We start from the raw sequence: 12,511 nt of genomic DNA, 5'->3' as shown, positions 1-12,511 counted from the left end.
ATTTGCTGTTTGGTCATGGGATCACGCCTGCAAGGGAGTCCTTTGGTGTCTGTGGGTCGGAGGCTTGCAGCCTCAATTCACAATCAAGAGATGCAGAGGGAGGAGAGCTGAGGCTCAGAGCAGGCCTACACGCCCATCTGCCCATTTCCGTCTCATACAACTTCAGTTGCCTGATGACAGCTGCTTTTCACTGGAGCTACCTAAGCAAGCAATGATTACGAAAACCTGATTTGGGGGCAAGATCAAAAGAAATATTCTTCTGCCTGGTGCAGAATCAAAGCATTCACAGGGTGGCGAACACCATGCAAAGCGCCCTGGAGCAGCTCTGGATGCTAGGGGCAGCACCCCATCTTGCCAAAGAGGATCCAGGCTGCAGACACAAGGCACTGTGTGTACCCAAGCACTCAGCAAAGAGCAGAGCCAGGACTGAAGGATCAATCAGGTGCCAGCAGCCCCGTCCTCCATGAAGCTGTCAAAGCTTACTTCACTTTTCCAAATCCTAAAACCCAACGATGTTCAGGGGAGAAAGTTTTCAAATCCATTTTCTTTCTTTTTTTTTTTTTTTTTGGGGGGGGGGACGGAGTTTCGCTCTTGTTACCCAGGCTGGAGTGCAATGGCGCGATCTCGGCTCACCGCAACCTCCACCTCCTGGGTTCAGGCAATTCTCCTGCCTCAGCCTCCTGAGTCGCTGGGATTACAGGCAAGCGCCACCATGCCCAGCTGATTTTTTGTATTTTTTAGTAGAGACGGGGTTTCACCGTGTTGACCAGGATGGTCTCGATCTCTTGACCTTGTGATCCACCCGCCTTGGCCTCCCAAAGTGCTGGGATTACAGGCTTGAGCCACCGGCAACACTTGAATGGTCTCAGCTTGATCTGGCACTTCTTCCGGGCCAGCTCTGCACACTGCGGCCAGCACTTCCTGACTCAACCTATCCTCATGGTAGCCCATTCCTGGAGCTTGGTACAGCATTCCAAGGCCACAGTATGGCCACTTCAGGACTGTGTCTTATTGTGAAGCCTGCAGAGAAATGTGAATCTCCTGTCTGCCTGCTCTAGCAACCCCAAAGCCTGGACTCTGGGAATGTTCATCAAGGTATCCACTTAAAGTGGCAGAGGCCAGGCGTGGCAATGCCACGACCCTCATCCTGCTCACTCTTGGGTTGCTAAGAGGTCCTAGGTCAAGGCAAAGTCAATGACAAGAGTGACAGAGCAGGCCTTCATGTCCAACCCTCAGCCATTCTTGAAGCTTCCCTGCTGCATACCCCTTCCTCTAAATCTATAGTAGAGTCTTACTCATCTACCTCCTAGATACCCGAAGACCCCTACTCTCCATCCCTAGAGCCACATCCAAGTCCAGACTTCTCTCATTTCTTAGCTGGGGAGTCCAGAAGCCCATTCTCTACCCTCCTTCCTCTCCAGACTCTGCCTCTCCCAGGGCATCCTCCAGCCCCTTTCTTATCTTTCTGTATCCTCCAGTCACGTGGCTCCTGGGATGCTCACTGTCACCCAGCAAAGGAGCCAGGCTCAGGAAAGGAAGCTGACGTTCCCCCATCTCATGACCCATCACACACAGCACCCGTGGCTTTCTCTTGCACACACTAGCCAGGAGGAACGCACTTCCACCCCTTGAATATGCCCTACTCACCCATGCCCCATACCCAGAGCATGGCATGCCCTGCCTGCATTCCATACCTGCAAAGGTCATCCTCTTTGTGAATCTCCCTGGATCGTACAGGCAAAGTGGTTGTTTCTCTTCAATTCTTTCCTAATTCCTGATACACCTCAACTGTGGTACATGGTACACCCTGTGGTAACAACTGACGTACATCTATGTCTTCCCAATTAGGGGTCTGCTCTGTTTCTTTTTCCCTGTGCCCACCCCAGCATCAGAACCATGGCAATTCCCAAGAAAATATGAGATGCATGAATATGACAAATGGTATATAAGATTAAAAAAACTCTCAAGAGTTGGAGGGAGGTATCTTTAGAGTCCTCCAATTACAACAGGCCACTTTACAGACTGGGAAAGTGAAAGAGAATGTGGTTTATGAGAGCAAGTAGAAAGTGTCCCGATGGGAGCAGACGCTCACGCCTGTAATCTCAGCACTCTGGGAGGCCAAGGTGGGTGGATTACAAGGTCAGGAGTTCAAGGCCAGCCTAGCCAAGATGGTAAAACCCCATCTCTACTAAAAACACAAAAATGAGCCAGGCACAGTGGCAGGCGCCTGTAATCCCAGCTACTCGGTGGCTGAGGCAGGAGAATCGCTTGAACCCGGGGGGTCAGAGGTTGCAGTGAGCCGAGATCGTGCCACTGCATTATAGCCTGGGCGACACAGTGAGACTCCGTCTCAAAAAAAAAAAAAAGAAAGAAAGAAAGCATCCGGATGGGGAGTGTGGCCACTGACACAGACGCTCCAGAGACGTCCAGCGGGGAAAATGAAATGTTTGTTCTCCATGGGGCTCAGCAACATGGGGGTCCAGGGCTTTGCAGAGGCTCCCTGAAGAGTGCTGTAGGGAGAATCCTGTCTGGAGAGCTGAGGCCTAATAGTGGGGAGAAAAAGGAAGCGAGGCCATCCTTCATCACTCTGAGCCATGGAGAGGCGGGAGTAGTGGGCTCTGTCTACACACTGCCTTCTTGGTGGTGACACTACAAATCCAGGGGCACATACGCTGCTGTGGGTATTCCCTGACACCATCCCAGCAAGTCTGATCCTGACAGGGCAGGTGTATCCTGCTAGGGTAAGAAATCCCCCACCCACAGCCCTCTTGTGTGATAAGGAGGTAGGACTCCCAGTGAGACCCAGCCTAGCCACAGTCTCAATGACAAAAGTCAAGGGTATGAGCCCCGTCCTGCACGGTCTCAAACATGAGACACCCTGTGAGCCACAGCTGCCATCGCCAACAGTGCGCAATGCCAGAAGGCTACCAAGGTCCCTGGCCAGTTCTAGTTTTTGATTTCTCTTTGGAACTGCTCCCTTTATCTCTAAAACGGGCTCGCAGGCTCTTTCGAGGATTAAGGTACCATAGTGAGGCTTCCGGCAGGCTCCCACACTGTACACCTCGGGACATTCTTCCCTCTCCTTGGGGACAGTAGCCACCCCAGGGAACACCAGCACGACCACCATCCCCTGCAGCCACCACGTGCCAGGACCACAGACCCACAGGGAGACCAGGACCATGAGTGCCTCTCTGTGCTAAAGACAGGGCATTTGTAATCGCTTGCCCACACTGGAACAGATTCAAGGCCGGCTCCTTTCTGAATATAGAAAGCAGAATGTTGCGCTCACACATCAAAGCAGGCGCTCCCCTAACTTGGGCCCAGACTGAAGGCAGCTGTGCAGGGCCCCATTCCAGGACGGCAACGACTTCTAGAGATAAATGCAGCTTAAGTCAACATTTCTGGGGTTTTTTAACCAGGCAAGGGTGGGGGCAGAAAAGGCAGGGGTGGGGTGGAAAAGAGAATACCACAATACATCATTTTTCCAGCTAAAAGAGAATGTTTCAGAGGCTGCCAAACCTTCCTTAACTCCTCAAAGCGTTGAGACAGCCCTGAAGACTAAAGCCCTGGTGGGAATGTGGCTGGGACTCTGCCTTCTACCCCCCAGGAGGTGTCCAGTCCTTGGATCTGAGCCAGGCACTGCTGACCACAGGCAAGAGCAAAGGCCGACTGGAGCAAGGGCTCGCACATGCAGCAGATGGGTCTTCCCTCCACAGAGGGGCTGAGGAGGGCTGCAGAGTGGGAGAGGGGAGGTAAATTCAGCAAGGATGAGTTTTCTATCCAAAGGTGACTGCTTTTTTTTTTTTTTTTTTTTTGAGACAGAGTCTCACTCTGTCGCCCAGGCTGGAGTACAGTGGCACGATCTCAGCTCACTGCAACCTCTGCCTCCCGGGTTCAACTGACTCTCCTGCCTCAGCATCCCGAGTAGCTGGGATTTCAGGCACACACCACCACACCCAGCTAATTTTTGCATTTTTAGTAGAGACGGGGTTTCACCATGTTGGCCAGGCTGGTCTCAAACCCCTGACCTCAAGTGATCCACCCACCTCAGGCTCCCAAAGTGCTGGGATTACAGGCGTGAGCCACCATGCCCAGCTGGGACTGCTTTTTCTGGGAAACAGCTTCCCAAAAGGACCCAAGCCTGGAGATTCTGCAGAGCTTTGGTGGCAGGGGTGGTGGTGGCAGCCTCGTGTCTCTCAGAGAGAACTTGGAATCCCTGCAGGAGGGCAACAACAAGATCAAACGCACTTTGGAAGCTCCTCTAAGGGAAAGCAGGAGCTCAGTAAGAAGGGCCTGGAAAGAAAAGTTTAAAGATGCGCACTGATGCTCCGGGAGGTGGGTCAAGTGGAAAACTCAGGCTATAAAACAATGCACAGGCTGATCCTATCACGAGAAATTGTGGCTGGGTGAGGTGGCTCACACCTGTAATCCCAGCACTTTGGGAGGCCGAGGTGGGCGGATCACCTGAGGTCAGGAGTTCGAGACCAGCCTGGCCAACAGGGCGAAACCCCGTCTCTACTAAAAGTATAAAAATTAGCTGGGTGTGCCTGGAAGTGGAGGTTGCAGTGAGCCAAGACAGCACCATTGCACTCCAGCCTGGGTGACAAGAATGAAACTCTGTCTCAAAAAAAAATGAGAAAAAAATTACATGGTATTTAGAAATCATGCGTAAAATACATCAACGACGAGTGCTTTGTCTCTAGGTAGTAAGATGGGGGTAATTATTCCTTCTTTCTTTTCAATAATTTACATCTTCAAAAAATATTGATACAAGCTTAAACGTATATATAAGAAAGGAAGAAAAGCATAAAACTCACTCCATTGAATCAGGTACCCTAGACACACCCACAGCACGTGGGGATGAAGGGGATGCAAGAAGAGGGGACACAGATCCGAGGAAAGGCTCCATGCTTGTCTGTAACTCAGGAGCTGGAATTCTTAGGAATGCTCAGGCAGTGGTTCAAGGGAAGGTTGTTGAGATCCAGTTCTGGGAGAGAACTCGAATTTCACGTGATGGGTTCCGGGCTAGGCAAGGGATGGACGAGGCGCTGTGAGGAGGCTGCTCTCTCACCCACTGTATCCATGAGGCATGTGGGCGTGACTCTGCCTAGAAAGGGAGTCTCTACTGCTTTATGAAGCCTGGAAACCCTCAGAGAACATGATCCCAGAGCCCCTTCCACGCCTCTTTTGTAACTGGTTATCCTGGTGTCCGCTGGGTCCAGAGCAGACACAGCCATTGTCTCATGACAATGAGCACTGACTCCAAGCTCTCAGCCGCTGACCCCTTAGGGGGCCGAGGGAAGCTGCAAGTCCCCCAAGTGGGTGTCTGTCACTGTCCGGGCTCAGCACCCTTCTCCTATTCCTCGTGGATGACTCTTGCGTTTTCCCCTGGGAAGCTGCCCTTCTTCCCTCCATGCATGCAGCCTGCGGGAGCGCACACTGCCCACTTGAACCTAGCTCATCCCATGACCCAAGCAACGCTACGCATTCCTGTCTGTCTTCCAGGAATCTGAACATAAGCAGAGCAATGCAGCGCTGAGTGCTGGAGCCTGTTATCCTAGTGCTGGTCCCTGCAAAGACTCCCCGGGGGTGGCTGCCCAGACCACAGAGCACCTAGCAGTGGCACTGTCCCTTCCAAAACCTCCACTAGCTGACGGCTCTGCTTTTGACTCTATATGCTATTCCATGTCCTCCCAACAAATGCCTTTATTCCCCCCAAATTTCCTGAAGTTAATTTAAAGAGCATTTATCGGTGAAAAAAACTAACACAATTTCAAGGGTTCAGAGCAGTGTCTGCCCGTGGATATGCAGAAGACAAGAACTGTGGACGCTGAAAATGTGCACTAGAAGTAGCAGCAGTGACAAAGCAGGAAAGCAGCGGAAGCCCTGGCCCTGGAGAACCCGTGAGACAGCCAGGTACGATGATTCTTCTACAACACACCTCATTCTTCCACAGCCCCCTAAGTGCCCTGTTTCCATGGAGCAAAGTTAGTCCGTGGAAAAGCAAAGATTTAAAGTGTAGAAGCACGAACTTTCTGACCCACTCCACTATTGCACAGGAAAGCTGTGAATCCGGCTGCAAAGTGTGCGTGGCTCCCTTGGCACCCTATCCGACTCCTCGCCCCCCTATCTGGGAACCACTCTCTCTGGGTGTCCTCTCCACTCTGCCCTGTTCCTTCTCAATTTCTTTCCAAGATTCCTGTGCACCCATTCCCGACTGGCTCCATCCTTTGCATGGCGATGCCAGACCTTCTCTGATAGCCCCTAGACCAAACACTCTATGACACAGAGTCCGGAGTGGATGCTCAGACCATCACCTGCATGGCTCCAGTGCCTCTAAGGCGCAATCCACAGCACAGTCTCCTAGCTGCTCATACCCCTGGCTCAAAAGACGCTTCATGAAAAATGCACCAGTGGGAATTGTGATTTGTCATATCAGGGCCTTAGATATTTAAAGTTCAATTGCCTCTCTAATCATTCATTCAACAAACATGCATTGAGTAGCTGCTATGGACTGAATATTTGTGCCCCCTAAGATTCATACATCAAAACCTAATCCCCAGTGTGATGGTATTAGGAAGCAGGACCTCTGGACAGTGCTCAGAGCATGGGGGTGAAGACTCCTTAAGTGGGACTGGTACCCTCAGAAAGGGGGCCTCAAGCAGCTCCCTCTCCTCACAACCACATGGAGGCACAAGAAGGCAGGAGTCGGCAACTAGATGACAGCCCTACCAGCATCCTCCAGGCTGGCTCCCTCATCTTGGACTTCCCAGCCGCTCAAAGTAGGAGAGATAAATGTTGTTAAAGTCACCCAGGCTATGGTCATCTGTTAAGGCAGAGTGAATGGACTGAGAGGACCCTGAAGTAAAGTATTTCCCTCTGTATCTTCAGGAAACACTGCCGGTGGTTGAGAGTGTTTAAGACTGAATTCTGTGTATTTTACCCAGTGATAACAGCAAGTCCTCAACAACATATGGATCTATACACACACCCTCACACACATACTTCCATACATTCTCCGTAAAGTTTCATGTAACCCCAAAGGGTGGTGAACACTCAACTGATTTTCCTCCTGTTTATATTTCTTCTACAGAAAATCAATGCAGGTCCTTCACCACCTGTGAGTGATGCGGCCACAGGCACCCAGCTTTCACTTCCCCAACTGTGAGGTGGGAAGAATAAAATCTGCCCTGCAGGGAAGTCACAGGCTCAGCTGGGACCCAGCTTGGGGACAGGAGCAGGGCACTCAGGGAGGGGCTGAGCACAAAGCTGTCCTCCGGAGCACGCTCTTCACAGGAGCTGGGGCTCCTCCACACTGTCCACTGGGCTTCACTGCTCCCCTCTTATGGCATCAGCACAGAGACCACCCACCTGTGTTTTAGAATCCCTGCCTCCCTCATGGTCAATAACCCTCCAGGCGTGTCCCTCCCTTGGCAAGCAAAGAACCTCCCACCATCACGAGAATGTCCTTTCACAACACCCTCAATGGTGCCAGGCTCCCCGACTGTGCTTCCCTGGTCTCCAGGAGACTTGGCATAGCTGCTGATTAATCACCTCACAACAGAGCCCTGCTCGCTGGCTCCCAAGCAGCAAGGGACCTCTCTGGTCAAATCCACCCTCCTCAGTCTGGCATTTAGGATTCTAAGTCAGCTGTCCTCAGAGGTGCCGTCCAGCTCTCCAAATTAGCTCCTTTCCTCATCTCGCCTTGAGCTGCTTATTCACACACTTCACCAGCCACCGCTTCACCCCTCTCTCCTCCAGAGGAAAACATCACCACGTGATGGACAGAATACAGTTCTGCAAATGCAAACAGATGCTACTGGAAAAAGAGCTCTTTGATCAAAAGTTTGACAACCCTTGTTTGAGAAAACTTAATCATTCGCACAGCTTTAAGATTCCAATGTACACTGTGATCTCTAGAGAGACAATGTATAGTTTTCTGAAAGTTTTCAGCTACGTTTCTTTCAATGTGCTGGTTATCTGGAAGGACTGGTGTGCTGAATAATTCACACCAGCAAAGAGCACTCTATTTACAGGCCACAGCAAGTCTCTCCCCCTCCACAGCACTTTGCCCACTAACCCCAGACTTCATCTGTGTTTTAATGCCCTTACCATCAACATCCATCTGTGGGTCTCCACTTCTGGTCCAGGTGTATTTGGGTTGCTACAATTCCTTGAGTTGAAATTCCATCCCACAAGGCCTATGAAGGAGCAAGCTCCTCCCCAGCACAACAGCGAGGAGCCGTGTGCCGCCCTGGGACGCACAATTGGCGTCCTTCCTCACTGACCACAGACACCAACTTCCTGGAGTCATGGGAAGCTCAGAGATCCACAAAGACAGGGAGCTACTGCGGTTCTTTCCACAACTCTTGCTTTTAGCTATTTTACATCTGGATGTAACTAATTCGACAAAAAGTATTTTAATTTCTTTCCCAAAGCCAGTCTGATTCTTAGTCAGTGGCTGAAAAAGGTAAGAGATCAGCATGATGTGCCAGGAAAAGCCTCAGTTTCCCCCCTTTGAAATCAACCTCCAGTTGTGTGTTGCGGAGATTCCAGCACACAGCTGCCCCTTCCTTCCTTTCCTCCTTCACGCGCCTAATGGTGCTCCAAAGTGCACGTTCCACGGTGAACAGAGAACATGTTTGGGTGAGATGGTCTCATGAAAACAGCGATTTAAATGCTACAGCCATAAATCAGGAACACTAGACTAACAAGCAAACAGAAATACAAACAAAATGTCTGTTGCGTGTAGGGGCTGAACAATGGTAACTAGGTTGGCTGTGGCCAGCGCTTGGCCTCCCCATATGCGAACAGGAAGGGAGGGAAGAAGGGGGAACGATCCCTGGTGTTATACATACACACAAGTTCAGGCCAAGGGGCTCCTGGATATAACTTCACTGACAGCTCATCCCACCATTACAGCTTCACAAAAAGCCCTGACCCAAACTCACCACACCTTATTCTCAAGAAGACCCTCAAAACTCACAACTATGTCACACAAAGGTGTAATTCTGCTGGACCTCTGAGAAAACAGGAGGATTTGCCTCTTCTGAGCAGATTGCAAAATATGTCAGCTCTTTGAGTAGGCTGTCTTCCCTGTGCCCTTCTCCTCCATAACTGACCACGAGATGACCACACGCACCTTCTCCATCTGCACTGAGGTTCTCGTACGAGTCCCAGCGTATCAGTGGGTCTGCCGTGTTGTAGTCCACAATTACTCCGTGGTCGTTGTACAAGTGTTCGGACCCTGGACAGGACACAGGCAGCAACGTTAGTCCCAGTGAAGCCCAGCACCTCTGTCCACCTGACTCCACCATGAGGGCTGGCGGGCAGCCTGACCTGAACAGGGGAGAGAAGCCTCTCCATTCTCCGCCCTCCTCCCATGAGCCACGGCACTAATCAGAGTCCATAGAGGATTTTCCACAAATAGAACCATGGTTAAAACCAGTAGGGGGAAGGGATAAGTAAGCACTGATCTTTCATCCACTGTGTACCAGACTTGGGACACTGAGTGCCACTTCTGCAAAACAGGAGTCTTCAGACCACCTCACTGATATGGACACAGAGGCCCAGTAAGCTATGTCTGAGCCTCAGAGCCCACAGATTTGGGCTCCAGGCTCCCAGAGCCACACTCCTCCCTTCAAGCCTTTCTAAGAATACTAAGGGGATTTTTAACATACAAACCATGCATTTAAAGGTTTTTGCCTAAACCTATGACAATGAGCACAGAAAAAGCATGATTATTTCCATAGCTATTAAAAAGGGAAACAAAACTCCGATGAATGTGGATCTTGGTGATGATCCGGGCAATTCACCTTGATGATAAAGGCATCGGTTTCTTTTGAAATATATATTTTTAGGGAAAAAACACGTTTTATACATAATACTTGCAGCCTACTATGCTTCTAATTCTCTTTTTAAAATGCTGTTTACTTTGGGGTTAATGATGAAATCAAGATGGAAATTTAGAAATTCCTTGAAATAAATTATAATAGTGACACAAGTTATCAAACCTCTGGAATACAGCAAAAGCAGGGCTAAGAGGAAAGTTTACAGCACTAAATGCCTACATCACAAAGTCTGAAAGATCACAGATTGACAACCTAATGTAAACCTCAAGGAACCAGAGAAGCAAGAACAAACTAAACCCAAAGCTAGTAGAAAAAAAATAGAAAACAAAAATCAGTGAAGAACGAAATGAAATTGAAACAAAATAAAATACAAAAGATCAATCAAACAAAAAGCTGATATTTTGAAGAGATAGACAAAATTGATAGACCATTAGCTAGGTTAACCAAGGAGAGAGAAGATTCAAATAAATTCAATTCGATATGAAACTGGAAACATTACAACCAACACGAAAGATCATTTGAGACTATTATGAAATGTGTATAATATTCTCAAATGATCTCTCGTGTTGGTTGTAAAGTTTTATGTATATGAATTAGAAAATCGAGAGAATATTGGTCAATTCCTGGACACAGACAACCCTCCTTGATTAAATCAGGAAGAAATAGGAACCCTGAACGGACCAATAACAAGCAGTGAAAATGAATCAGTAATTGTTTTTTATGCCATTAAAAAAGAGCCCAAGGCCAGACAGATTCAACGCTGAATTCTACCATCCATTCAAAGAAGAATTAGTGCCAATCCTTCCAAACAACTTCAAAAGACTGAAAAAGAGGAATCCTCCCTAACTAACTCATTCTATGAAGCCATTATCACCCTGACACCAAATCCTGGAAAGAATATAACAAAAAAAGAAAAAAAGGAAAGAAAACCACAGACTAATATCCCTGATAAACATAGATCTTCAACAAAATACTAGCCAACTGAATCTAACAGCACATTAAAAAGATAATACACCATGATCAAGTGGATTTCACCCCAGGAATGCAGGGATGATTTAACATATATAAGTCAATAAATGTGATACACCATATAAACACCATTAAAAACAAAAACCATGTGTCATTTCAATAGAGGCAAAAATAAAATCTAGCATTCCTTTCTGATAAAAACACTCAACAAACTAGGCATAGAAGGGACTTATCTCAAAATAATAAAAACCATGTATGACAAACCCACAGCCAATGTCATACTGAATGGGGAATGGTTGAAAGCATCCCCCTGAAAAGTGGAACAAGACAAGGACACCCACTTTCACCACTTCTATTCAATACAGCTAGTGCTCAACTTACGACCACGATTGGTTCCGACAGACCGGTCGTAACATGATTTGGTCGTAAGTTGAGTAGGCTATATGTACAGTACTGTGAAATGATGTTATAAAAATCTTTAAGTCATATTTTATCCTAATTTTCTTTCATTATTGTTATATATCATAATTTTCTTTGTTCATTTTATGCCATTTGTATCATCTCTACACCATTTTGTTTCTTATTTTTACATTCGTCAGGTTTAAGTAAAACACTGCATTACCAGTACAACTGGTTTAATATTTGCAAAACATACAAAATTACAAAATACAGGTGCATACAAAAATACAAAATACAGGTGTAAAAAATACCATAGGAAATATTTTCCCAATCGCAAAACATATCAAAATATATAAACATGTACGAAACATTTTATTGGCCGCTGGTGCTTGGCTGCGGATCGTTGATGTCGTCATCTGAGGCAGCAGTTGGGGTTACCGGAGTTGATATTTTCATAAACATGGTGAGCTTTGTCTGAATTGTATGTTTCTTTTTTTCTTCATAAATTTCACGATACGGACGAAACACATCGTGCGCCATCCGTTCAATCCTTGCAAATCGTTTGATGTTTGGGTCCATTGCTTCAAAATGGACCCATTTATTCAGTAAAGATAAACCGTCTGATAATCCCTTAGTGGTGAACTTTCTTTCTGGCTCCTCCTCTTCTTTCTCCGCTTCTCTGCTTTCTTCTTCCGCCACTCTTTCTTCTTCCAGTTAGATTAGCTCCTCATTTGTAAGTTCTCCAGATTCTTTGTCTAGCAACTCTTCGACATCTTCCATTTCACACTCCGAAGAAAGGTCTTTAGCGAGTTTTACTATTTTTTCCCGAATCGTTTCAAGTTCATGTTCACTGTCAAATCTGTCAATATCATTAACATAGCGCTTAACACAATTTTTCCAGATGCCATTCATGCACTTTGTCGTCACAGCCCCCCAGGCGGTAGCGATATTCTTGATACACATCAAAATGTTGTAGTGTTTCCAAAAATCTCGCAATGTTAGTTCTGAGTCAACATCTGTAGCGGATATTGCTTGAGCGAAAGTGGTTCGGAGATACATGGCCTTTAATGTAGCAATCGAACCTTGGTCCATAGGCTGGATGAGTGAAGTCATGTTTGGCAGAAGAAAAACAAATTTTACAACTGGATGGAGATCACCTAGATGTGGTGGGTGTACAGGCGCATTATTGAGTAGCAATAAAATCTTGAAAGGAATATCTTTCTCCAAACAATATTCTTGAACTTGAGGAATAAAACAGTTCATAAACCAGTCTTCAAACAATCCTTGTGTCA

At 47.5% G+C, this 12,511-nt stretch overlaps 1 protein-coding gene across 15 annotated transcripts in view; it reads right to left on the bottom strand.

The window, feature by feature from the left end:
• The window catches only part of TNS3 (tensin 3), a 315,320-nt gene that overhangs the window by 106,861 nt on the left and 195,948 nt on the right, over nt 1-12,511 (bottom strand). For all 15 annotated transcript variants that reach the window (XM_032244265.1, XM_032244267.1, XM_032244273.1 and 12 more), the window contains one exon: nt 9,143-9,247. In XM_032244265.1, coding sequence (XP_032100156.1) covers nt 9,143-9,247 — 105 coding nt within the window. The remainder of the gene's footprint in view (nt 1-9,142; nt 9,248-12,511) is intronic.

This window comes from Sapajus apella, unplaced genomic scaffold (assembly GCF_009761245.1).
Source record: "Sapajus apella isolate SASKATOON/1434 unplaced genomic scaffold, GSC_monkey_1.0 scaffold54, whole genome shotgun sequence".
In the NCBI taxonomy this organism is placed as follows: domain Eukaryota; kingdom Metazoa; phylum Chordata; class Mammalia; order Primates; family Cebidae; genus Sapajus; species Sapajus apella.
This window is presented reverse-complemented; position numbering and strand designations above follow the sequence as displayed.